The 22,967-nt window shown below is 53.6% G+C and overlaps 13 protein-coding genes across 13 annotated transcripts; 9 read left to right on the top strand and 4 right to left on the bottom strand.

Moving 5' to 3' along the window:
- Nucleotides 1-295: 295 nt before the first annotated feature.
- On the top strand, nucleotides 296-1,409 carry PG997_011507 (uncharacterized protein; the record flags this gene model as incomplete). Its single annotated transcript, XM_066815822.1, has 3 exons — nucleotides 296-391; nucleotides 457-548; nucleotides 638-1,409. The coding sequence occupies 3 exons, from the start codon at nucleotides 296-298 to the stop codon at nucleotides 1,407-1,409; spliced, it is 960 nt and encodes a 319-aa protein (XP_066665112.1).
- A 94-nt stretch (nucleotides 1,410-1,503) lies between these two features.
- PG997_011506 (uncharacterized protein) lies at nucleotides 1,504-2,028 on the bottom strand (the record flags this gene model as incomplete). The annotated part of the gene is made up of 1 exon (XM_066815821.1): nucleotides 1,504-2,028. One exon carries the CDS (start codon nucleotides 2,026-2,028, stop codon nucleotides 1,504-1,506), a length of 525 nt encoding a protein of 174 aa, XP_066665111.1.
- Nucleotides 2,029-4,718: 2,690 nt separating this feature from the next.
- On the top strand, nucleotides 4,719-7,055 carry PG997_011505 (uncharacterized protein; the record flags this gene model as incomplete). The annotated part of the gene is made up of 2 exons (XM_066815820.1): nucleotides 4,719-5,523; nucleotides 6,577-7,055. The coding sequence occupies 2 exons, from the start codon at nucleotides 4,719-4,721 to the stop codon at nucleotides 7,053-7,055; spliced, it is 1,284 nt and encodes a 427-aa protein (XP_066665110.1).
- Nucleotides 7,056-8,010: 955 nt separating this feature from the next.
- Nucleotides 8,011-9,153, top strand: PG997_011504 (uncharacterized protein; the record flags this gene model as incomplete). The annotated part of the gene is made up of 1 exon (XM_066815819.1): nucleotides 8,011-9,153. The coding sequence occupies one exon, from the start codon at nucleotides 8,011-8,013 to the stop codon at nucleotides 9,151-9,153; it is 1,143 nt and encodes a 380-aa protein (XP_066665109.1).
- A 799-nt stretch (nucleotides 9,154-9,952) lies between these two features.
- PG997_011503 (uncharacterized protein) lies at nucleotides 9,953-10,686 on the top strand (the record flags this gene model as incomplete). The annotated part of the gene is made up of 2 exons (XM_066815818.1): nucleotides 9,953-9,995; nucleotides 10,049-10,686. 2 exons carry the CDS (start codon nucleotides 9,953-9,955, stop codon nucleotides 10,684-10,686), a joined length of 681 nt encoding a protein of 226 aa, XP_066665108.1.
- A 959-nt stretch (nucleotides 10,687-11,645) lies between these two features.
- On the top strand, nucleotides 11,646-12,225 carry PG997_011502 (uncharacterized protein; the record flags this gene model as incomplete). Its single annotated transcript, XM_066815817.1, has 2 exons — nucleotides 11,646-12,034; nucleotides 12,108-12,225. The coding sequence occupies 2 exons, from the start codon at nucleotides 11,646-11,648 to the stop codon at nucleotides 12,223-12,225; spliced, it is 507 nt and encodes a 168-aa protein (XP_066665107.1).
- Nucleotides 12,226-13,055: 830 nt separating this feature from the next.
- PG997_011501 (uncharacterized protein) lies at nucleotides 13,056-13,923 on the top strand (the record flags this gene model as incomplete). Its single annotated transcript, XM_066815816.1, has 3 exons — nucleotides 13,056-13,303; nucleotides 13,342-13,542; nucleotides 13,719-13,923. 3 exons carry the CDS (start codon nucleotides 13,056-13,058, stop codon nucleotides 13,921-13,923), a joined length of 654 nt encoding a protein of 217 aa, XP_066665106.1.
- A 785-nt stretch (nucleotides 13,924-14,708) lies between these two features.
- On the top strand, nucleotides 14,709-15,530 carry PG997_011500 (uncharacterized protein; the record flags this gene model as incomplete). Its single annotated transcript, XM_066815815.1, has 2 exons — nucleotides 14,709-14,793; nucleotides 14,854-15,530. 2 exons carry the CDS (start codon nucleotides 14,709-14,711, stop codon nucleotides 15,528-15,530), a joined length of 762 nt encoding a protein of 253 aa, XP_066665105.1.
- Nucleotides 15,531-16,222: 692 nt separating this feature from the next.
- Nucleotides 16,223-17,966, bottom strand: PG997_011499 (uncharacterized protein; the record flags this gene model as incomplete). The annotated part of the gene is made up of 5 exons (XM_066815814.1): nucleotides 16,223-16,348; nucleotides 16,423-16,848; nucleotides 16,904-17,227; nucleotides 17,303-17,577; nucleotides 17,741-17,966. 5 exons carry the CDS (start codon nucleotides 17,964-17,966, stop codon nucleotides 16,223-16,225), a joined length of 1,377 nt encoding a protein of 458 aa, XP_066665104.1.
- Nucleotides 17,967-18,652: 686 nt separating this feature from the next.
- PG997_011498 (uncharacterized protein) lies at nucleotides 18,653-18,941 on the top strand (the record flags this gene model as incomplete). The annotated part of the gene is given in 3 exon segments (XM_066815813.1): nucleotides 18,653-18,709; nucleotides 18,721-18,830; nucleotides 18,854-18,941. 3 exon segments carry the CDS (start codon nucleotides 18,653-18,655, stop codon nucleotides 18,939-18,941), a joined length of 255 nt encoding a protein of 84 aa, XP_066665103.1.
- A 159-nt stretch (nucleotides 18,942-19,100) lies between these two features.
- Nucleotides 19,101-19,921, top strand: PG997_011497 (uncharacterized protein; the record flags this gene model as incomplete). The annotated part of the gene is made up of 2 exons (XM_066815812.1): nucleotides 19,101-19,504; nucleotides 19,555-19,921. 2 exons carry the CDS (start codon nucleotides 19,101-19,103, stop codon nucleotides 19,919-19,921), a joined length of 771 nt encoding a protein of 256 aa, XP_066665102.1.
- Nucleotides 19,922-20,746: 825 nt separating this feature from the next.
- PG997_011496 (uncharacterized protein) lies at nucleotides 20,747-21,145 on the bottom strand (the record flags this gene model as incomplete). Its single annotated transcript, XM_066815811.1, has 1 exon — nucleotides 20,747-21,145. The coding sequence occupies one exon, from the start codon at nucleotides 21,143-21,145 to the stop codon at nucleotides 20,747-20,749; it is 399 nt and encodes a 132-aa protein (XP_066665101.1).
- A 1,168-nt stretch (nucleotides 21,146-22,313) lies between these two features.
- On the bottom strand, nucleotides 22,314-22,917 carry PG997_011495 (uncharacterized protein; the record flags this gene model as incomplete). The annotated part of the gene is made up of 2 exons (XM_066815810.1): nucleotides 22,314-22,409; nucleotides 22,804-22,917. 2 exons carry the CDS (start codon nucleotides 22,915-22,917, stop codon nucleotides 22,314-22,316), a joined length of 210 nt encoding a protein of 69 aa, XP_066665100.1.
- Nucleotides 22,918-22,967: the final 50 nt, after the last annotated feature.

Genomic DNA, 22,967 nt, shown 5'->3' with positions numbered 1-22,967 from the left:
AGGATGTGAGCCAGCTGCATGAAGCGCGGGTCTAGCGAGCCGTCCTAAATTAGATTCATGCTGGGGACTTGTGAGCAGGCTGCATGACGCTAGACCTGCTCAAGTTACCTCGACGCCGTAGTAGCGCCCAATGATGTCCCACCGTCTCACTACCTTAGCCCCCTGTCTGCGCCGGAACGATGGGGATTTTCAATTCCTCCGTTCCCGAATGTCAGCTTTCGTCTGACATGGTGAGCAGGTTGCATAATCGCCCCCATCACCGCCAATACTCTTTCTCGATCACGGCGATTACAAGATGTCACCGCTCAGAATGAGTCGCATGTATCGTCCTGCAGACACGGCAACAACAGCACCACGTATCGAGCTGACACCTATGCCGCAGTTGGCCGAAGTACGTACCTCGCCTCATGAAGTCAATAAGTCGAGAGACGGACTTGGCCTGCTCACGGCGTACAGGCAACAAACAAGAAGGATGACTGGACTGGGACCACAGACGCCGCGTCACGCAGGCGGGCACAGACTAGGCTTAACACAAGGGCATACCGTAAGTAGAGACATCCTCATTTATCCTTATATTCATGGTTAGGGGCTAGTCATGCTCAACGCACTTCGAATCTTGGAGCTAATGGGTCGGTAGGAAAACGGAAGGCTTTAGCAAAGAAAGCAGAAAAGGCGTCCAGTGCCACGTCCGGGACATTCATCAAACCAGAACCACTGGTGGAATGTTGGGATATGGAGCAGCAGTCCGTTTCCATGGTTCCAGCGTCCCGTACCAAACAGCTGTACAATGCGCGAACTCCCTGATTCCTGGCACCAACAGCGACCGACAACAGCAGTACAATAACATTGCCTTCCCCCTCTCCCCCGACCACCTCATCACCCTCCTCCAATACAACGTCCTCCGCGCCCTGTCCGTCAACCGCACCCTCATCTCCGGCATCCTCACAACCCCGCTCGACTGCAGCGAAGAAACCATCCACGTCCTCTCCTACCGCCCCTCCAGCAACTCGCAGTCCCTACTGCCCCCATCCCTGCTCCCCACCACCCTCCAACAAACAGTCCCGCACGGCGACTGGGTCGACATCTTCCCCTGCCCTGCGGCGCGGGACCGCGTCATCCGCGCCGCGGGCACCTTTGACGAGGACGAGCTGTGGGCCGACTGCATCGGGGGGGCTGTACGAGGGCTTTCCCGACGACGAGGTGGAGCGGCGCGGCGTCGTTGCGTGGTCGCCGCCGTGGGACGTTTCGGGGTGGGAGATGTCGGAGGGGTTCGTGCGGAAGTGGGGGTGGTTATTTGTTACCGACGGCACGGGGCCGGGGATGCTGGAGGCGACGAATCGGTGGCGGAGGGAGAGGGGGAGGAGGCGTTGTGGTATGATATTATTTGCGCGTCACCTAATGCAGTGTGACTTTGTGGGGTTGCGGAATTGGTGCTAGATACGTTTCTGTTAAGCAATCCTATTCGCACATTTCTCAACTCGTATCTCCTTTTTGGCCCATACATCAACCATCTGATCTCTGTATCTCCAGTCCAGAATAGATAGCAACTCGGCCCGTAAGTAGCATGCAATCCGACAACACCTTGTCCTCCGTCCATACCTCCTCTACCGTAGTCCCAGTCACCGTACGATACCGATTCACATCCCAAAGCGCCCGCATGACAAACGCGCGCTCCACCGCGTCGCCGGCCTCGTACGAGGCGGTCAGATGCCGCGGCGTCTCGGCGCTGCCAAAGGGGTGGTAGCGCATGGCGTGCTCGTGGCTCAGCCAGATGCGGCGGCTGAGCTCGTACGTCTCGTCTTCGAGGGCTCGTCTCTCTTCAATGCCAAGATTAGAAGTTGGGAGACCGACCAACCCGAGAAGCCCGTGAAGGTCGATCAGCATGCGGTTCATCACGATGTGGCAGAATGCGTGGAGGCGGAAGATGGCCGAATGTGCCCAATCCCGGAACTCATAGTGCTCCCCGAATGAAGAATACAACGTGCCGTCGGGTCGCGATGGGACTAAAGCAATGTCGCCCGCGCTCATCGCGGGAAGAAATACTTCCTGTCCAGGCGACGTAGGTCCGCGATTGTAGTGGTGAGGCGGTTCACCGCTTCGCTAGCAACGCTGGCCCTCTCCTGATTCGACATGTGAGTCCCGAGGAGGCTCTTCCGCAGCCGGCTTTTCAAACCGGATATAACAGGCCATTGGGCGACCGGTCGGAGAAGGTGAACAGTGGGGAGGAGCAAGGCTGGTGCGGTTGGAGCTCGTAGCCTGGCTCCTCCTCCATCGCCTCGGTCCACTTGTCGATTTCGTCATGATGGGTGTTACCAGTTCGCACAAGGTGAAAAGCCTTCGCGTCATGTCAGTAGGCACTTGATAGCAAATGACAAGGAGTACGGTAGAGAAAGAAGGATAGTGGAAGAAAGGGCAAAGGAGCATACTAGGATCGCAAAGTTGTTCAATGCGAGGATGAAGTCAAAGTCGTCATGACTTCGTGGCGGTCCCCGAATATGCATGATCGTAGCAAGCCCAGAGACGTGGCGGGCCGAGTTTGTGACGGCGGAGTAATCATAACTGTACTTTCGAGTTTCTTAAGTCAGTTTCGCTCGTGTGCAAAAGACATTGAAGAAGAGACTTACTTCGACATTGGCAAGTACTGCCACGGCAGCATACGTCTCGATGCTAATCTTGCCACCATCTTTCGATTCTCTGGCTAGTGTCTTATCAAGGCTTCCAATGGACCTGATGTAGCTCGGTGCATCTAAGACGTGTTCGGGCCGCATCCCGCGCCGCAGGTTTCCCCTACCAGACATTTGAGTTAGTGCAGCTCTCACAGCCTAAACTATACTTGCGTTTGGTGCTTAGGTGACTAATACGAGAGTCGATGATCTGGGGAAACCTTACTAGCTTGCCACGGTTGCGCCCACTGCATCTCGCAGCGCAGCGCTGTGGCTCAGGTGTCGGGCTGTGTTGGTCAGCGTATCCCAAACGCCGTTGAGGCACACGTCGAAGCCCGTTTGCGGACAAGACTCTAGGAGCGATATCAGCTGCGCGGCGGAGCGGTCGCCATCCCCAAGCTGGATCATGCTGGGCGACGGGTTGGAGGCTGGTCTCAGGCGTAAGCGACGGAAGGACCGGCCGTCTTTAGCTCTGGTGATCTTGGTCTCTAAGAGACTTCCGTGTGACTCAGTATTTGTGCCAGCGCTCGTAGTTCTAATCACGATTTGATTCTTATTCGCAGCCGCATTCTCGTCATCATGGTCGTCGTAGGTCGTAACCGTGTGGTGTCCGTTGTGGACAAACTTCAGTTTACTGCTGGGCGGACCTGGGCAAACCTTCTTCGACCTCTTACAGGCGCCACATGTAGGCCATGCTTCGTCACACTTTGCGCCTCAGGTCAGTGATTTTATGATATTAGAGCCTTGGGGAATTTTCTTACTTTCACCTTTCGCTTAGCGCAGCTCGAGCACCTATTACTTATACGAACGCCAACCATGGCCAGTACTCAAATCTGAAACCCGAAGAATAGCTTGATTCATGAGAGTATTGCTGATTGCAGCTGCGAAATCTCTCCCTTGCGAAATGGTTTGTTTCTTTGAGATTCATATCAAAGGAGGCCGAAGTTTATGTGCCGAGTTCAAGAAATGGTAGAGAAGTGTCAGCTTACTAAAACTAAGCACTAGCTCGCGCCATCTAGAGGATCATTGGCAGACACCCGAAATATGCGTTGAACATTGTAAGCTCTCACATTCACCCAGTGGCTGGGCCCTAGCAGTGTGGCGGTGAACTACAAGCTTATACCAAAGTAAGATCGACAGCTTGAGGATATGATTGGCATAATAATGCCATTCTACCCCGTAATCCTCACAATCAAAATGGGCATATTTAAGTCCCCAGCCGAACTCATCCGCGAGGTGTCCGGGTGACGGGGCTACCAACCCTGAGTGCCTTGGGGCTTAAATTTAGAACAGTAGTGAGACCAGACCAATCCATGGGCGTCCTGGATGATTGAGGTGTCCTTTTTCGCGTTGCTCTGTTATCCGTTCAAGCGTTCATGTGGGAAACGAGTGGTTTACTTAAGGAGGCTTTCAGGTTCCAACAAAGAAACTACTTGACACGTAAGTAAGGCGCAAAATCTAATTCGATCTATAGCCCTTCGACTCGTTGGTTCTGTACATACTATATAAAGTCGGGGGTGCTGCTGTCAACATAACCAAAAGAGTATCTGAAAGTATTGCGACCACGGCCCACGACAATATGGCTTCCGCGGAATTCCATTACTTTGGTCAGCTGCCACCCGAAATCCGCCATGCAATTGTAAGTGACGCGACTTATACTAATATCCAAATACTAAGACCAATTCCATCCCTCATGGCAACAGAGATGCCTCTAAAGCTACTTTCCCAATGACAAGGGCCAATACTGACAGCAGCTCTGCTAGTGGCGAGAAGCACTCGTGGACCCCTCCTGCCTCCACGTCTTCTTTGGTCTTCCGAGATTCTACTATCCTTATGATGTCGACTTCAATCAGCACTCCTACTGCCAACCGGGGTTGGCCAGCGCATATCATCGGATTGTAGAATGATCCCAACGAACACGTTACAACTCGTGAACAAAGAAGCTCTAGGGATTGCTGGGCCCCCTGCAAGAACTTCAGAAAGCTGCGCCGCCGCACCAATTCTTCTTCGGAGCAAAGCCGCCCCCCTATCGCAGTGAACTTCAGAGATGACATGATGTTCCCCATAGATGGATCCATGGAAGACGTCAAGATGTACAGAACCAAATTCAGAATTATCCCACAATTCCGCCCAGATGACCCCGTCAATCATCTCGGTCGTCTTCGGCATCTCGCTCTGCGTCTGTTCGACTTTGCCAAGTGGCCGAGTACGAGGACGGCCTCATCCTTTCTCTCTTTGGCCCCGAATCCAAACCAAAACCCCTGGCTCTGGCCCGGGTTTTTGGCAACGCTGAAAAAGGCCCGTAGGCTGGAGACATTACACATTGTCGTGGACCGCCTCTTCAGTGCATCTTTCGATAGTATACACGACCACCCCAAGGACCGCCAGTCCCAACAATTGGTGCAATCTCCTTCGCAGCTACGCGACGTGGTGGCGTCTTTACCACGCGACAAGTACGGCTTCAGCGATTACGACCACTTCGCCGCGAGAACCAAGCTCGACATCTGCTTCCCTAAATGGTGCCCGCCAGACGACAGGTCTGATGGCGACACCCTAACGTTCGAGAAGTACGACCCGTTCTTCCAGGAGGTGCTGCGTCAAGTCCGCACGTACTCGAGCCCGCCGCTCCGTAAGAGCACGTACAGCGTCATCCAGGCGCGCCTCGTGGTCGACTTGGACTCCAACCTGAACGGGTGCAACATGGGGCAGGTCCAGCGCAAGATGCAGGCATTGACATTGAACGACAAGAACAACCCCCAAGACGACATGGTCGAAGGCTACAACAGGTATTTTGCACGACCAGAAGCTCAGGGTTGGTTCACAGACGTTTCGGGGGTACGACCCGCTGGTCGAGGACGAGGTTGAATCTGCTGAAGACGAGAGTGATTCCGATTACATGCCATGACGGCGGCGCCTTGAAATGACTTTGGACGAGTGGTCTGTGGAGATGGATTGGATGACCACATGCTTTCGGACTCGGACTAAGGAAGCATGAGTACATGCATATGTGTGTTTATCTTGGTATTGCCCGGATGCTATGACTAGATGGGTCCCACAGCACATGTGAGATATACCTAGATAAAAGCTGATGGTTAGGACTTGCTAGCTTGTATCTTGGCATTGTCCCTTGGCACCACGAGCATGAAGAAGTTGATGTACACAGCAACCGCAAGGCATATGGCATTGAAGTCTGTTCGCATAGACAACACCAGCCCCAACCCCATTCCAGGCCTTAAGCAATACTCGATCTACAGTAGGGGTGACGTAGGTTACTGCTGCTGATGCTATTTTTAGCCCGGCCGCCAGAAGTCGATCTATGCGACCCCATGCGTTCTTGTGGGGTCGGGACCGGGGGAAGCGAAACTTTAAAGCTGGGCGCCCCTTAACCACGCGGGGGTTTCAATGGAGGCGATCACTATAAACGAAACTAGAAACGAACGCCAAGAACCGCTGCATTGAAAGTTTATCCCGAGCCAGTTTATACCAAAGTCTTGGCCGCCAAAGGCGTCCTGGATCTGCGCAATGGTTCTCGTGTTCATCTGACTCTACCTTCTACAACGGGACGAATCTGCTTCTAAGTGCCCAAGATAGACCGACTAGCCCGAGCTGGTATTGTTAGGATCTTGCAATGTACTGCGGACGAATGGGGATCGTGTCTGCTGCAGAGCATGCCAGAAACTCGGGTATATATTGACTGTGATATTCTGCTATTCTCGTCTTTCTTTTGTTCTCACCATCAGCATCTCATTTGATCTTACTCATTCATTGACAACACAATCTGTTCATATCAACCCAATCGCTACATTCAAACATCACTCTCTTACCAGCAAAACCCATCAACCGCCAACAGTGAGTAAATTCTCTCCATATGCACCTCTAGTGTCCCAACAGCCAGCTAACCAAGACCGCTTAGTGTACCCTTCCACCATCCTCTACGCCACCCTCGCCCTCTTCGCCAGCACGACCGTCGCCACCCCGAACCCCTCGACGCCGGCCAGCCTCCTGTTGAAGCGGCAGGGCAAGATCTGGAACAAGGACGGCAACGACTGCGACGTGGGCATCGCGTGCATCGCGCGGGGCGGGGACCCGACGCTGGCCGACGCCAACGACAACTTCAGCGACGGGAACCTGTGCCAGGAGGCCACGACCAGCTACAGCTCCAAGGTGGCCAAGGGCATCAACGACGCGGGCGAGACGGGCTTCTGCACCATCACCATGAAGACCAACGAGGCCTGCTGCGTCAACGGCAAGTGCTCGGCCCAGGAGATCGCGCGCGACCGCCAGGTCGTCAAGACCACCGACGCCTACACCGAGGAGACCATCCAGGACGTCCACTTCTCCAAGGCCTGCCCCAAGGGCACCTACATCCAGAGCGAGAGGCGGCTCGTGTAGAGAGGTGTTTGTCTCTAGCCAGCGAGGCTTTCGGACGGGGAGCTTTCTTTACGTGGACATGAACTTGGCGATGGATTTTGTTTGCGACTTTTTCTTTCTGCTTTCTCTTCTTTTTCTCTTCTTTTCCCCCATCTTTGGTATTTCTCTGTAGCCAGTGTTGTTTTCCTCTCCCTTTCTGCAGATTATATGCGTCACCTTTCATTGTATGCTAGCGAATCTCGTACCTATATATGGAAACCATGCTTTTTGGCCAACTGCCTCTGCTTTCGTCTTCCGAGTGATGTGAAATGAGACATAGTGATAAAGTGTTTCTGTCATGTGGGTGGCTCAAACTGGGAGACCTAGGCGACCATGTTCAGATCTGTGGACGCCAGAACGTCCGATGGAAGAAACCTAAAGGGAGGCTAACGTCCGCTGCTGCCGGTCTACCCGTGCGCAAGCTTCGGCAGACTTCGCCGCTACTCTAGTTGAGAGCCTAAGCAAGCCTGACATACTCTATTTTGACTACGGCGATTGCTCACTGACCTTGGGCGAGATGCGAAAACAGTGTTTCCCAGTCAGCAAAGCTGGGGAACAAGCGTCCGTCGTGCGACTCGGGCAATCGCCATAAGTCGGCAAGGCGATTGCGACACAACCGTACAGAATCTGGTATCGGGTCAACGGATATACTTTTCCTTAGATTTTGCCACCTGCCATCTTCGGTGAAATGCAGTTCGATGTCTTGGATTGCGCGTGCTCGTGTTACCTGACAACAAACAGCACTGATCATTTTGCTTGTTGTGGTGGTGGTGGCCCAAGCGCCAAGACCGTCCCGCGCCTGCATGTGATCCGAAAATAAGCGTTTGCCTCAAGATTGTATCACCTAAGACGGATTCCCCTCTCCAATCCGGCCGCCTGGAATCAATCAGTCTTCAACCCAAAAAGAAAGAAGACTGAACCTCCAGCGCCGAACACCATGAATGAGGCTGCACCTGACAGCAGTCACGCCAACGTCGCAGAGTCCCATTTGGAGCGCGACGATGCCGACCAGCCGCTGCTAAGTCAAGAAGGCCCAGCAGAGGAAGAAGCCGAAGCCGACAACCCACCAGCGCTGCCCACGCCCACGCCCACGTGGGCGCGACGGCGCAGACGGGCCCAAAACCAGTGGCGCGGCAATTGCCTTTTCCGCCTCCTCATCGTCTTACTCTTCATCCTACTCCTCGTCATCATCCTCGCCGACCAGATGCATTCCCAAGACCCCAACTCCGGCGGCAACGGCCGCCCGCCGCCCAGAATAACCCACATCGCGTCGCTGGGGTCCTCGTACGCCGCGGGTCCGGGCATCCCACCCCAGCGCAACAACGCCGCCGGGCGCTCCGGCAACAACTACGCCGCCCTCCTCCAGCGCCGCCTCAGCGGCAACGCCGCCAATGCCAATGACAAGGTCGCGCTCACCGACCTGTCGGTCTCGGGAGCGACCCTGCTCAATCTGATCTCGGAGCCCCAGGACACCGGCCTCCAGGTCTTCGCCCCGCAGGTCAGCGGCGTCCCGAGCGCCGCCGATCTCGTCCTCGTCCTGGGCGGCGGCAACGACATCGACTACATCGGCGGCCTGATGCGGGACGCGATGGAGCTGCCCGCGGACCTGTTCGAGGGCACGTCGTCCACGGTGATGCCCTACCAGCTCGACACCGCCGACGCGCTCGCGCAGCGCTACGGCCGCGTCCTCGATGCGGTGCACGCCGCGGCGCCGCGCGCGACCGTGCTGGTGGTCGAGTACCTGGCGCTGCTCGGCGCCGACTTCGTGCCCGGCGTGCACGCGCCCTTCGGCGAGGACCGCGCCCGCTACCACCGCGCGCGCGCCGCCATGCTGAACAACGGCACGCGCGCGGCGCGGCGGGGGCGCGAGGGCTGGTGCCACGTCGTGTCGGTCTTTGACCGGACCCAGGGACACGGGATCGGGGCGGCGGAGCCCTGGGTCACGGATTACTTGGGCGTGTCGGACGTGACGCATGTGCCGTACCACCCGAACGTCGCGGGCATGAAGGGGGTGGAGGGGATTATTTACGAGAAGCTTGTGGAGTTGGAGTTGGTGGATGATGATGATGGGGAACTGTGATGATACATATAAGGGTCTTCGCGGTTGGATATGCAGTGCACGATTTTCCATTAATTTCACACTATTTATTTACCCTTGTTGTTAAGATCCCCAGTGTCGTGTTTCCAACAGCAACCCTTTCCCGGTAGTCTCCAACTGTGTTGTTCTATGTCATCGAGGACACGACCGAGCTTCGATACTCCTACGTGATCCCAGCGGTATGCTGCTGAAACTCTGAGCCAGCCGGGAAGCTGCCAGCTGTAGGATCTGCGATGCTGCAGGCTGCATGCATAGCCTTGATACTAGTGCCTGTGCGTCTTGGCCTACTATGCCGTTTGATTTCCCCGCTTTGTGAGCAATTTTGAGAGCAATATTCCGGGTCCAAGCCAAAGTGGCCCAGCCATGGATCAAGGCTTCCAAACAAGTCCAATATTTCGATGTGCAGCAACCGCACTTGTTTCAGGCCGGCTCAGACGATTGCTGTCTGTAGTTTGGAAAGAAGTCGCAGATCGATAACGCTCATGTTGTAGATCCCTCGGCTTTTAATCGAGACACGGCAGCCGAAGGAGGATTCAGAATGGAACCTCGAGACTTGAGGCTGTGATCAAGATTGGCAAGTTCGGCACAGCAGTCGCGATATAAGAGATATCATCGCCCGCCAGGTCTTCTTTCCTGCGTCTTGAATAGTTATAGCACCATATCTATCATTGAGATTTGTCTTGTCCGCTTTACCTGACCAACAAAGAGTCCTCATCAACCAGAATATGCTACTATTTAACTCCATTACTATTCGAACCCATATCGCCCCCAAAGAGATATCATGGCCTATGTTCGCTCCGAGCTTCGAGCAACACACGCCAAACGTCTGACCGGTGGGCGCGCGAGCACCAGGTTCTCACTCGATGGCCACCCCAAGCAAACTGCGGTCCCTACGAGATCCTGGAGCAGTCAAGGAACGGCCCTTACAGTAAAAGGCGTTTCCACGAGCTGGTCATGGTGTATCACCCGGACCGATGGGTGCATGGGACCTACCATGATATCCCCAAGGCGACGAGGATCGAGCGCTACCGGCTGATACTGGCAGCGAATGCGATACTTTCCGACCCGCTGAAGCGAAGGGCTTACGATGAGCAGGGTGTAGGATGGAGTCTTGGTCATGAAAACTTTTTACATAATAAGCATACTCAAGCCACCAGGAGCAGATACTCCAGCAACATGAATGCTTCATGGGAGGATTGGGAGAGATGGCGGGATGAAGAGTTCATGTCTCAGCAGGCAGATGCTAACGGCCGGTATCCGATGCGCAGCAAGCAGCAGGCAATCTTCATGTGCAACCGCAGATTCCTTCTCACGCTGTTGCTTCTGGCGACGACTGGCAGCTGCCTCATGCTGGCCGCCGTGTTGTCGAAGGCCAAGATCATGTCCGAGCATGACCTGAACCTGCACAAGAGGATATTGGAGGAGCTTTGCGAAATGGGCAATGGGACGTATCATTTTGACCGGCGCGATCGGATTGACTTGTTTTTGAAGCGACGGGTAGCAACCATTCCCTAACCGAGACCTGTATGCAGGAGGAGTGGTGCAACTAGTATCATGACTCTATATTTCCACCATTTTATACTTTCACTGATGGCTATAAACGAGACTGGGAATTTCTTCGATACTGCACGCACGCATGGGCGGGGCAACTGAGCTGATTATTTGTTTTCCGGATCCTCCTGAGAACCGCGGGGCCGGTGTACCACCACAACTCCGATCCCATAGTCCACCAAACGAGTCCAAATATAGCGAATATGCAGCCCTCTTCCCCCAATAGTGCCGATCGTGCTAATAACGCCCAACCCAACGGCTGATTCCATGGCGTTGGGAAAGGGTCGGGCCCGGGGGGTGGCTGCCCTCGGGCGCCGCACTAGGCCGGGATTGGGTGGATACTTGCTCAAACGGCCTCAGTAGCAACGGCCTGCGAGACCAGAGCTCCACCATTTCATGCTTACTCCTTTCGCACCGGTGAAGAAAATAGTGGTGGCGTAATTTTGTTTTACGCAGCGGCAGACCGTTGCACTGAACCAAGGGGTTGGGATTGGGGAGAACGAGAGGGAGAAAGAGCAAATTTATTTTGGACAGACAACCTGCGCCGCCTTGTATGCGATGGTCTCGCATACGATATCACCTGATGAGCACATTGTCAGACATCTAGGCCTTTCAGGATGATCCATATCGCATGCCCATAGGATGCGCACTCCGCACGGGCGGGAGGATCTGGGGCTCTGACTGGGGTAGATCCCCTGACTTCATCTTGTGTCTTCAATAATGGGTCCTTGAGTGTATAGGTCTTCACCCCTTCTCTTCCCTGCTTTATAGGTTCAGATGAGTATTGGGGGTTTGAGGCGGAGTAGCCGTCTTCGCAACATCGCCAACTACATAAGCCAGCGGCCCAGACCTACACAGGAACCTCGGCGTCAACACTCGTGACGGCAGCGACAGCCAGCTCAGCGGCTGCCCCGACCTTGACGATGGATACGAGCCAGACGGCAATGGTCTTCTTCAGTTCCGATGCCACGCCGCTCTTTTCGAGAGCCTGGACTCCCTCCAGTTCCAGTACCTACGCCTGCACCTGCATTTCCATCGCCGTCCTGGCTATGATCCACCGCGTCCTGATCGCCGTCCGCAACATCGTGTTCGGCAACCTCGAAACAGTAATAGTCCGGCATGAGAAGAGCGGACCGTGGCCACCCACCGACGAGGACGAGGCAACGTCATGCCTGTCCTGTTATGACGTCGCCAGCCAGAGCTTCCAGTCGGGATTGACTCCTGTCCAGCGTCAGCAGTTATTACCAGTGACTACCGAGGCGGTATGGAAGGCACTCTGCGAAGCTGTAATCAGTCTTGTGGGTCACTTGGTGTAAGTCGCCATGACCGCCTTCTACCTCTTCCGATTCTTCCTCGGTGCAAACCCTTTATAACCTCGGTCTCAGTATGCTGGCTGCCATGACCATGAACATCGGGTACTTCCTATCAGCCCTCGGCGGCATCTTTGTCGGCAGTCTTCTCGCGGGCAGATTCAGTACGATCGACGCTGGCTCATGCCATTAAGAACAATCAAGGTCTTGGATGCGAATCACATAGCTTCAAAGTTGCTTCTTGTTTTAGCGGTGTTATGTGGTGGTCCGGCACTAAACCGAATCTTGTACTGAAGCTTACTCCAACCTCCATCCAAATAGAATCAGCTCCGCAGCAGCGGTATTCGGAGCCAGCTAGCGTAAAATATCTCCAGGGTAACATCGCCTGGTCCGTCAATATACTAGCATCTGCACAATATTCGAAAAAGGTTGGATCGTGCACATATCGTCGTAGAAACGCATCACACATAACAGCTATCGATATTTGAACTCATCTCGCTGGTTTCCCTTATTGGCCAGCATGAATATTACATGCACACAGGCCGATGAAGGATGGATGCGTTTCGAAACGTCGGTGGAGTCAGGCATTACGCGGTGTTCAAGGAGCCCGCGGAATAGTGGAAACCAGCCAGAAGCGGGAAAGGCCCGACTCGACTTATTTTGCTCATATCAGCTCACACCATCCGTTCCAGCAACGATAGTGGTGTGGTGGAGGGCCGCTCAGCTTAATGCACACGCTGATATGGTCCCAGCTTTATGACCGGTCTCTCGTCTCGAAATGCCGTTGCACTCTCTACGGGCGGCCTGCTCTAAGCGGGAACAGGGACCGTACGACGGTGCTGCAAATCATAAACACCGGAGACTAGGCATGCAAGTTGAAGAGCACTCCTTCGATTATTCATTCTCTTTCCGAGCTGATCATAACTACCACCAAACGGCAGCATTCATTGCACTTTTCGTTCCAGTGCCCTGGTCTGTTCATACTACTACTGCCTAAGCCGTCCACTATCAATCCAAGTCAAAATGACTCGCATCACGGTGATCCAGGCCTCCCTCATGGGCCTCGAGCTCCTCTTCTCCATAGCCACGTTTGCGCTTTTCTGTACGGCCTACCCGGATCATTATAGAACCCGGCTATGGTCCATCGGCGGGGAAATGGGATGGAACTCGAACCCACGCCTCCGGGTTTACTTCTTTGCCAACTATGAGGACCCTCCCGAGATCCCCCCTGATTTGGAGCCAGAGGTAGTCGACCACCTAAAATGGCGAATGTATAAGACCTCCTCGATTGCTGACATGTGTTTCGTAGCCTGACTGACTCGGCTCTGGCGATCGCAACCCTGTCTCTGGTGTTGTGCATCTCTCGGATGGCCTTGAGTTTCTACAGCTTCATGATGCCGGCTTTTGGGATTTTATACGACGCAGTCCTGGCTGCCTGCTGGTACTATAGCGTCAATGCGCAGTCCTCGGGCGACCTCAGTGACTCTGAGCATATTAGCATCCGGCCATGGTACCTCGAGAAGACCTGTGACGTCGTTGCCGTGTTGGATAGAGACGCCTGTGTCATGGGGAAAAGTCTCCTTCTATTTCGCGTTTCTTTCACTGTGAGTTGGATATCCCTTATAGCTGCACTGCTACACCCCGCTAGTAAATGAGGCATTGCACTCTAACACATCTTATCCAAAGCATTCTCCATTTGATCAGACTGCTTCTTTCCCTGCTCAACATCGCATACTGGTGCGGGGAGAAGCGTGTTCTGGACGGCTTTACCGAGAAGGTGTCTTTGGGCTTGATCAACAGTCCCGACAACCAGCTGTACCAGCCACTTGTACTCCACGAGGAGATGTGGGATGACGCCAATTACACTGTGATGTATATGGGATTGGAATAGCCGGTCAGATTGCTATACATTAAGATGGATTGGGCTAGGCCTCATTAGGATCAACTGGCCCCCAAGGAAGGAGAATAAGCCATCCAGCTCGAGCTGACGCAAGCTCCGATGAGACTGGGCGCCACCAAACTTCTCGCTATCTTCAGCTAACGACAAAATGCTGATGGAATAGCAGTTTCTGGACGTTTACGGTGCCGTGGTTGCCGAACAAAACGGCTTGGACCAATCATATTCATAGACGCATAGGTATCCAACCTGAAGACCTGTCAATCATCTTGGAACCCCGGCTGTCAGCGACATGCAGTGTAAACTCACCTTCCCACTCCTGATCAAGTTTCAAATCCTGGGGGCTTAGCAGCTTTGGTTTTTGCCCTATAGTACTAGTATAGCGTCCAGTTCCAATAGTCCGAACGCGGGTCTCGCGCTACCAGTGCGCTAAAGGCCACCAGCCGCCGCTCCGAAAGGGCCTGGAGAGAAACTTATTCCTGGGTCGAGTAGCTAATGTAGATCTCAATCCCTGCCAGCTGAAGGACGGGCACACCAATCGCCTTAGGCCCGGGAGAATAGATCTAGTCAAATAGCTTGGCAACGTCTACGGGGCCTCATTTCACTAGATTATAGCCGTGCCAAGCAATCGTAAAACGACAACAAGCCCGTCAGTGGTTTGTGAATTCGTCCTTCCTAAAGTCCTTCCTTTCCCCAAGTCTCTCTTTAATACCGCGTCTAACACAGTTGACCACATTCGTTTTCATTAACCACAGCCGCTCGTTTACCCACCTGCCACCATGAAGCAGACCATTATTGCCGTTGTATCGAGCTTCGCCGGACTGGCGGCGGCATCTTGCTGTAGAAGCAACCAGTGCTTGCGAGGTACGATTGGTTATATATGTTACAGTTGAGAAACGTATAAAGCTGACTCTTATGCCACAGAGATTGTCGCCGACCCGTTCCCGGGCAGGAACGGTGTGCAGGACTGCTCGGCATACCTCGCCGTCACCGTGACCCCGACTATCCAGACCGTGTACGAAACCGTCGGCGCAACCGTGCAGGACGACACCACCCAGGTCGAGACCCAGGCCCTCACCGTGACCGAGACCACGACGGCCGCGACCGAGTCCGTCTTCACCACCGTGACCGTCCCCACCACGGCCGCGACCGCGACGGACCTGATTACCGCCTTCTCGACCGTCACCGCGACCGCGACGGCCACCTCGAGCAGCACTACCTACGTCACCATCATCCTCAAGAAGCGCGGTAGTGCCGTCTCCTCCCCCGCCATCCCGGACTACGCGACCGCGGCCTGCACGGCACTGAACCAGTACGCCGCCGCCTGCGCCTGCGCCGGCGTGACGCCCGCCACCACCACCGTATCCGCGCCCGCCATCACCGTCACCGTGACCGTGCCCACCACCCTCGCCGCCTCGACGGCCCATTCCACCGCCGCGGCGACCGTGACGACTACGGTGCCCGCCACCGTCACGGTGTACGGGATCGACACCGTGCTTGACGCGGGGACTGCCACGGAGATGGCCACCATTACTTCCGTCGCCACCGTCACGACGACGACCACCACGGTCGAGCTCCGTCAATCTGTTGTTACTCTATAGGTCTGCTCAAACCGATTTCAATGGGGAGAGCGACGTCTATCCTCGGTCTACTTCCCTCATCCAGAGGCGGAGGATCTTATGGGTGCAGTCCTCTCATGCACGTACGGTCGATTAACTAATAGCGGCGCCGGGAGTCCAGGGGTTTCATCTTCTTATCCTAAACTCTCAAAACATGCCCCTTCTTGGTACCGGTTCTGAAACGATTCTATGCTCATCACGCCCTTCACCTTCTTCTTTCGTAACTCCCCACCGCCGTGTGTAACTGTCGCGCCGTAATCCGATAACCTGAAAGCACCCCGGCCGGCTCACTGCAGACAATCTAGCAGAACAGGCATACAATGTCCTCTAGATCCAAAGGCTAAGCGTATCATGTTCATAGGCATGGCTTCTCGTCAGCAGCAGCACCGGCTGATGACAGCATAAAGCGGAAAAGAGGCAAGACAAGGATACTCACCAAGCTCCTGAAAAAAGCAAACATAGATGTCGCGAGATGACAATCTCTTCCCGGAGCAGGACGAGATCTGCCGAGATCTGCGGCAGTATCTGCTCCGCATGAAAGCGATCCGTTCACCGCCACCCAAAGGCAACGTCGAGGCTCTTGGGGGATCTCGGCATTATACTTCAAGACTTCATACCTCCCGTTTTCTAATCAAACATGGCCACGAATGAGGCACCACGGTGAAATACGCCTTCTACTTCCACTGCTGGTTCTTTCGGACTTGGCATATATCGTAGTCCCTGGCCATCGTCGCGGCCACCTTGGAGAGTTCGATCTTGGCAACATGCTGCCCAGGACAGGCATTGTACCCGGCTCCGAACTAAGTAGCACAGGGGTCAGTCGTGATAACAGGATGAGGTAGGAGTAGTTATTACATGCGCGTGGACAACATACCGGGACCCAGTACTTCTCCATCTTGCCGACATCGCCTGTGAGCCAGCGATCCGGATGGAACTGGGATACGTCCGGACCCCACAGCTCTTCCGCGTGGTGGATGACCCAGGGGTTGACCGACAGGATGGTCCCGGCCGGGAATGCTTCGCGGCCAATCGTGACGCCTTGTTCCGGCGCCACGCGCGGTAGGCCCATGGGCACCGGCGAAAAGACGCGTATCGCCTCTTTGATGCACGCCTGTAGCAGCGGGAGTTCGCTGGCATCTTTGAAAGATACGACACGGTCTCGACAGCGACCGGCCCGTGCTGCGGCATCTATCTCTGCGCGCACTCGGCTCCAAGCTGTCGGGTGTCGGACCATATGGTACACAAATGACTGGAGGGCGCTTGAGACCGTGTCACTTCCGGCACCTACAAGGCCAGTGGCCTAATAGACCGACGTTAGAGTGGGGAAGACCGGCTCCGAGGGGAGTATGCAATACCTGGGTATGGATGGTCCTCATGTTCATCTGATCGGGATACTGGCGCATCTGCTGGAACCAAGAGGCCAGGATGTCCCAGCGAGCATTTGCGCTCTCGTCTCGCTCGATGACAGCTCTCTTGGTGGTGTTGAACAGGTGGCCCATGGGCAGTATGGATAGCCAGGTAACCACGGGGTTGGCTAACAAGGCCACATGTAACCATCTGAAGTACCCGGCCAAGGCAATATACGCGTTCAGGGCCAGCGAGTTGCTGATAGAGTTGCCCACATCTTTGCCCTGCTCGAGGAAACCAAAGTGTCGGGAAAACGTAATCTCTCCAACGACCTGATCATGTTATCAACCAGTAAGTAGGGCGAAGAGCCGTTGGAAACTCGGGAGAGCAGGAATGGAGTGACGCACATCAAAGGTCAAGTAAGAGAAGAACTTGTCCAAATCCATTGGGTTTTGGGAGGCCGCATACTCATCTAGCCAGCTTAGAAACATCCCCGCCGTCTCATCGATGGCAGGTTCTGATTTGATGACGTTTGATAAGGCGTAGGCCGGGGCCAGGCGCCTGGACCGCTCCATTTTCTGTTTGGGATCTGTGGTAGACATGGCACTTTGGTACCGGTAATCCGGTAACGCCAAGGCTTTGTACCAAGGGGCCTGGTCAAAGTGATATGCGATAAGACCAACTGTGGGATGGGTTTGAGGAAGAGGGTAAACACACCTTTTCCAAGGGTGCCAGTAAGACCTTTTTGATGGCCTCGGGATGGCTAACGCTGACTTCATCATGTGAGATCCGGACGAAGTGATCTAGAGGAAGCAGTTAAAAGGTGACTGGTTTATAAGGGTCACGTAAGTAACGAATACCGTATTTCTTGTGAAGTCGGATAAGTTCCGTGTTCTGGTCGCCTGTCAATATGTGATACATGTGCCATAGCCGAGTGAAGGATGCGGTAAGAGGGCCAGGGATATGGCTAATTGGAGACAGGTAACGACGCCATGTGATAAGAACCAGAAGAAGGGTTACCACGCTGCTCAACAGGTAAGAACACGCTGATGTCCCAAGAGGCCACTCCATGATCCAATTAACTCCTTATCAGGTTGAATCCAGTCTCCCAAGTGTGTTAGGTATCTCTATTGTAGGGAGGTTTTCTCTATCCAAAACGTTGGGAATGAGAGAAAAAGCAAACGGAACGAAGGGATTGAGAAATGACGAGAAACAAACATCGTTACCGACTGTACGGATCGAACCAAGCCTATTCCAGCAGGTGATCCGGTGCTGTGGCGCAGGCGCGCTTGTCGTTCCGTTATTGGGGTCCGCAGGAGGCAGGTGGGTTCAGCTTCAACCTCACTACCTGCATGAACTTTGCGCCCTTGTGTTGCATGTTTCCAACTTTGTCTTTATTCTAGCTCAGTTCATAATGTTTTTTCTGGTCGGCTGGTACGGATAATTGGTCGCTTATAAGCCTGGTTGGGGTTGAAGGACATTGATGTTTGGAGGCTTGACCACCCCTGCTAGTCTACTGCAAGGGGCAAGCCTCTTCGTACCATAGCGGCTCGACGCCCTTGCTTCACTCAACGGTTAATCTCGGGGCCATCTATCTTAGAGCCAACACAGTGGATATCAGACATAACATAAGAGAGGCAGTTGTGAAGCATCAGAGAGCCATGTTCTGCGCGGGGGGGAGGGGTGGGGTATTGATATATAACTGGACGCTAGTCGCCTTGAAAAAGAAAATGTAAACGACCAGATAGCTCGCGAACATGGCCAGACTCTTCCCCATGGAGCTGGAAGCCCAGCGCACAGTTATCATCGTCATTGTCATTTTCAGTTTCCTCGCACTTCTATCGGTCATACTGCGTGTCTGGTCAATGAGAATTGCGAAACGGGCACTGAACGCGAGCGACTACTGCATGATCGCAGCATGCGTACTTCAATATCGTGCACCTGAAGCTGCTTCCAAGTCAACTGATGTATATTGTTGAGCAGATCGTCACGATGGGTTACGAGTCCGTCATACTAAGCAGTAGGTACCTAGCGTTCGAGAGATGACACCGTGGTAGCCCTTATCTACGAGAGCTAATGTTCTATGCCTAGCTGTGCTTGTCGGAGGTGCTGGCTTTCATTTCTCGGACATAGCTGCAAAACATGGCCCAGAGACTATCATTGTTATGCTAAAGGCAAGTCGTGAGCACTTAGCACCCCTTTAGCATGTCACTAACGGCGCCCTCGAATAACTTTTTGATCCCCGTCCAGTTCTTGTGGGCAACGAGCCTTAGTTTGGTCAAAGTTTCTCTCATCCTCCTTTACGTGCGAGTATTCCCAACAAGACCTCTCATCATTGCGGCATGGGTCAATTGGCTGGTGATAGTAGCCTGGGCTTCGACCACAATACTTCTGGGCTTTCTGATCTGCAGACCATTCGCATTCAACTGGGACCACACCATACCGAATGGCACCTGCGGTAACCAGGTTCTATCGTATCAGATTACTGGCGCACTGAACTTAGTCACGGATGTGGTAACCCTCGTACTTCCAATCCCGCACCTTATCAAGCTCCAGATGCCTCTGTACCGGAAAGTAATTCTGCAGTCCGTCTTCGCTCTGGGGATTTTGTAAGCGCGCTCATCCTACCCATGAAGTTACCGTACCTCAGTCATTGCAGTTTTGCTAATGCCAAGCCCTCATGCACCACCAACAGCACGTGCATCACAAGCCTTCTCCGACTAGTGTCGTTGAGTAGCCTCGACTACACCGACATTACGTACAATATCCTAAGTGCGTTGATCTTCGGTGGCCTAGAACCGCTCATCGGGATCATCGTCGCGTGCGTGCCTCTCATGAGACCTTTGCTTGGCCGAAGCACCTACTCAGCTACCGGGACGGCTCAGCCTAGACGCAAGTCATCAAGAAGCAAGAGCAAAGACGGGGATTTCGAAAGGCTCCAGGATGAGTCGAGCCAGTTGCAACTGCGGCAGCTGGATGTTAAAAGCAATGCCCAGCCCGCACCGACGGTGGAATCGTCTACATAGTAAATCCTGAAACCCTGTTGGAATGAGAAATGGACCTAAATTTATGGCCCCCTGAAACTGTGTCAAATTTGGTATTAGCAGAAACAACAATCTTCATGGCCAGGCGACAGCGGTGGTTGAGGCAGCGGCGTTTTATCACAAAGGAAATCCATAGCCCATAGCAGTGGAAGCACGGAGCTTGATCCTTAGGGTGAGAAAAAGCGTTTTCCTATCCCTGAACTCGGGATACGTTAGAATTGAATGTGTATAGAGACGCGCAAAGGAGTTTGAAGTAAAAGGGGGTTCAATCTGAGAGACCATGGTGGGTAATATAGGTTGTACATATCTAAGGCTTGCGTAGTCAGCAGTTTATCGTGCCGGAACTACACGTTGAAATGAGAAAGCGCTGTTCTAGGGCCTAAATTTCTCAAGAGTGGGATCTTATTTTGTATATACTATCTATTTTTCACCTTTATTCTTGTGAAGCCTTGGGGGTCACAAGATGTCACTAGGATGACGAACCGACCGTGTGCTCTGCCGCCGAAGGGATCACTGTGGCTGTCTTTGCGGCTGGCAGCTTGGGCATGACTACCGAAATGGCCTGGGCTTCCAAGTCTATCCGACTTCTCGCGTACACCACATGGAGAGGTCAGTCTGGGCGGTGTTCGTGAGGGGCTTTGAATGGGGTTTGCAGCATACCATAACGGGCAAGTGCGCGATTGCTTACAGAGCCAAGGATCGATGCACGCTGGGTGGAAGAGATGGCCACATGGCAGGTGGCGGAGCTTGGCACCTTGACGGAAGTCTTCGGTGCAGATGGAACAGGTAGACATATGCGGCTCTTCCTTATCTCGATACCGGCGTATCAAGTGCCAAAGCCGCGTTGGCAAGGGTGGGGAGTGCCGTCCTGTCCGTAGGAGGCTGAGGTTTTGCCTGACCAGGCCACAGGTTGTGCGAGTTTTGGGGGTATTCTCGCGATGGCCAGTTTTTGTGGTATTTGATGATGGGAATTTTGTCGACGGCGCTCTGTCCCAAACTACCGTCCAGGCCTATCTCCGGCTGGGGCCTGCGAGTTGGGATTGCTCTTCGTCTCCTGGAAGAACGGAAGGAACCGTTCTTGCGCCCAATGTGCCAGATGCCAATGACGGCCAGGACAAAAACGGCTATCGAGAGTCCCACGGCAGTGTGAATCGTTTCTTGATTGGGTGGGCTGCCGCCGTGATCAACTGGAGCCGGGGCAGACATGTCGAGCACCTAGCAGATGATTGAGGGTGGAATTGTAATAAGCCGCACGCCTAGAGAACCCCTCGACTTGGGTGAGTTTAAGCAAGAAGGAAAAAGGAAGTTGGGCACTGGTGAAGTCGGGTTATCTTCTCGCAATCAGAACTAACCAATACGTCTTTCTTCCTGGCTTTTATGGCAGTACTTGCTTCTTCATATTCCTTCTTTCCCGTCCGTTTCAATAGGGGGCTGAGTGGTTGAATTGCCTCAAAATGAAGGAGCCCATGCCGAATCTGTAGTAGCGTCCAGGCAGCCGAATTCAGACGGGAATTGTTACCCCTGGTTGTGGGGGCGTCGGTGGCGACCGGGGGATATGACAGGCAGTCTGACAATCTAGGTATCCGGATAAGCATCTGGCAGGCCGAAAGAGGTGGATGACGGCACCACAGAATTCAGAATGAGGCATATTTCTTATACGATAAGAAACACGCCATACACTGCTCCGAGCTTCAGCGGGTCTGAGAGACCCCCTATAAGTAAGTATGTGACTTACATTCGAGCTACACCGCCCCATAAACTCGGACACTGTCGTGATTGGTGGAATGTAGTACACAAGCACCTGTCATCCTATTTATAGTCCTCGGCAGGTGTCAACCGACGTGCTGTACTCCACATGGATCTTGCTTTACCCAGGTGTCGGAATGCGTGCGAGTGAGGCATTTCCATCCATCGCCAGTGCTAGAACCTGTGCCTTCCAACCCTTCGGCGCCCTCGAATCGGATGGTTCAGATTTACCTAAACGAAACATAATTCGTCCGCAGCATCCGCGCCAAGCAGTCAATTGCCAGGCTCTGGTAGAATGGTTTGCTTGCTTCAATTTCACCTCTCGCACTCTTTGTATAGGCACTCAAGTATGCGCCACTCCGTTACCGATGAATCCAAGATGAGTCCTTTTGAAATATCACAATGAGGGTCTATGAGGTGAGGTGCAGGATGTGTTATATATAACGGCCAGATCAATGTTTTATTATCACTTGAAGGAGTGAAATCAGTATCACACTCCTATTTCGAAACCCTTTGACTTCCGTACCCTAGCCCCCATTCTCTCCCATCATCCGCTTCGCTGGTCATTTGATTCGGTAAAAGGCGTCATGTCATTATCCGTACCACACAGAACCCCATCCTCCAACATTTAACTGGCCTTGCCAGGGCAGACGGCGTAAGCCTTACCGTGCCCGAAGTTGTAGATGCTGCAGTACTTTCCGTTGCCGGCACCACTCTGCTTAGTCTAAATTCCGAACCGAGTAGTTAGCAAAAGTGTTCGAAACAACGGACACCCTACCTCCAGCCGCCCACGATGGACCGAGTAGCATGTGACCACTTCACATCTCGCCAATGTATTATTGTTATACTCTTGTGGAAGAGACCTACGCACTAGAAAGAGCAATCACATGTTAGCGAACAACCACATATTTAGTTGACTTCCATCAGGTTTGGGGGAATGTATTGTATCAACGGGACAATGGGCCACTTACACTAGTTCCTTTGCTGCATTTGATGTTCTGGAGTCTGAAGAAGCAGCTGGTGCCGTTGCATACCTGTTCACAGCACCCGTCAGAAAAATAGGCCCATAAACTTATACTTGGCCACAAGTGGCTTCTCCTTGCGATTCAGTAGCGTACCCCTTCATCTGCCCGCTTCTCCACGGCATGGGCGTCGTTCGTGCCCGATGTGGGCATGGCGCTCACAGCAGAGCTGCTGGCGATGACGGCAAGGGCGAGCTTGAAGAATTGCATTTTGGTATGGTGGGTTGTGAAGGTAAAGGGTTTTGGGTAATGTATGAGTA

The sequence above is a fragment of the Apiospora hydei genome (assembly GCF_038363865.1).
Source record: "Apiospora hydei strain CBS 114990 chromosome Unknown utg000008l_segment0_segment0, whole genome shotgun sequence".
Lineage (NCBI taxonomy): Eukaryota > Fungi > Ascomycota > Sordariomycetes > Amphisphaeriales > Apiosporaceae > Apiospora > Apiospora hydei.
Note: the sequence above shows the minus strand (reverse complement) of the source record. Positions and strands in the feature narration are given on the sequence as shown.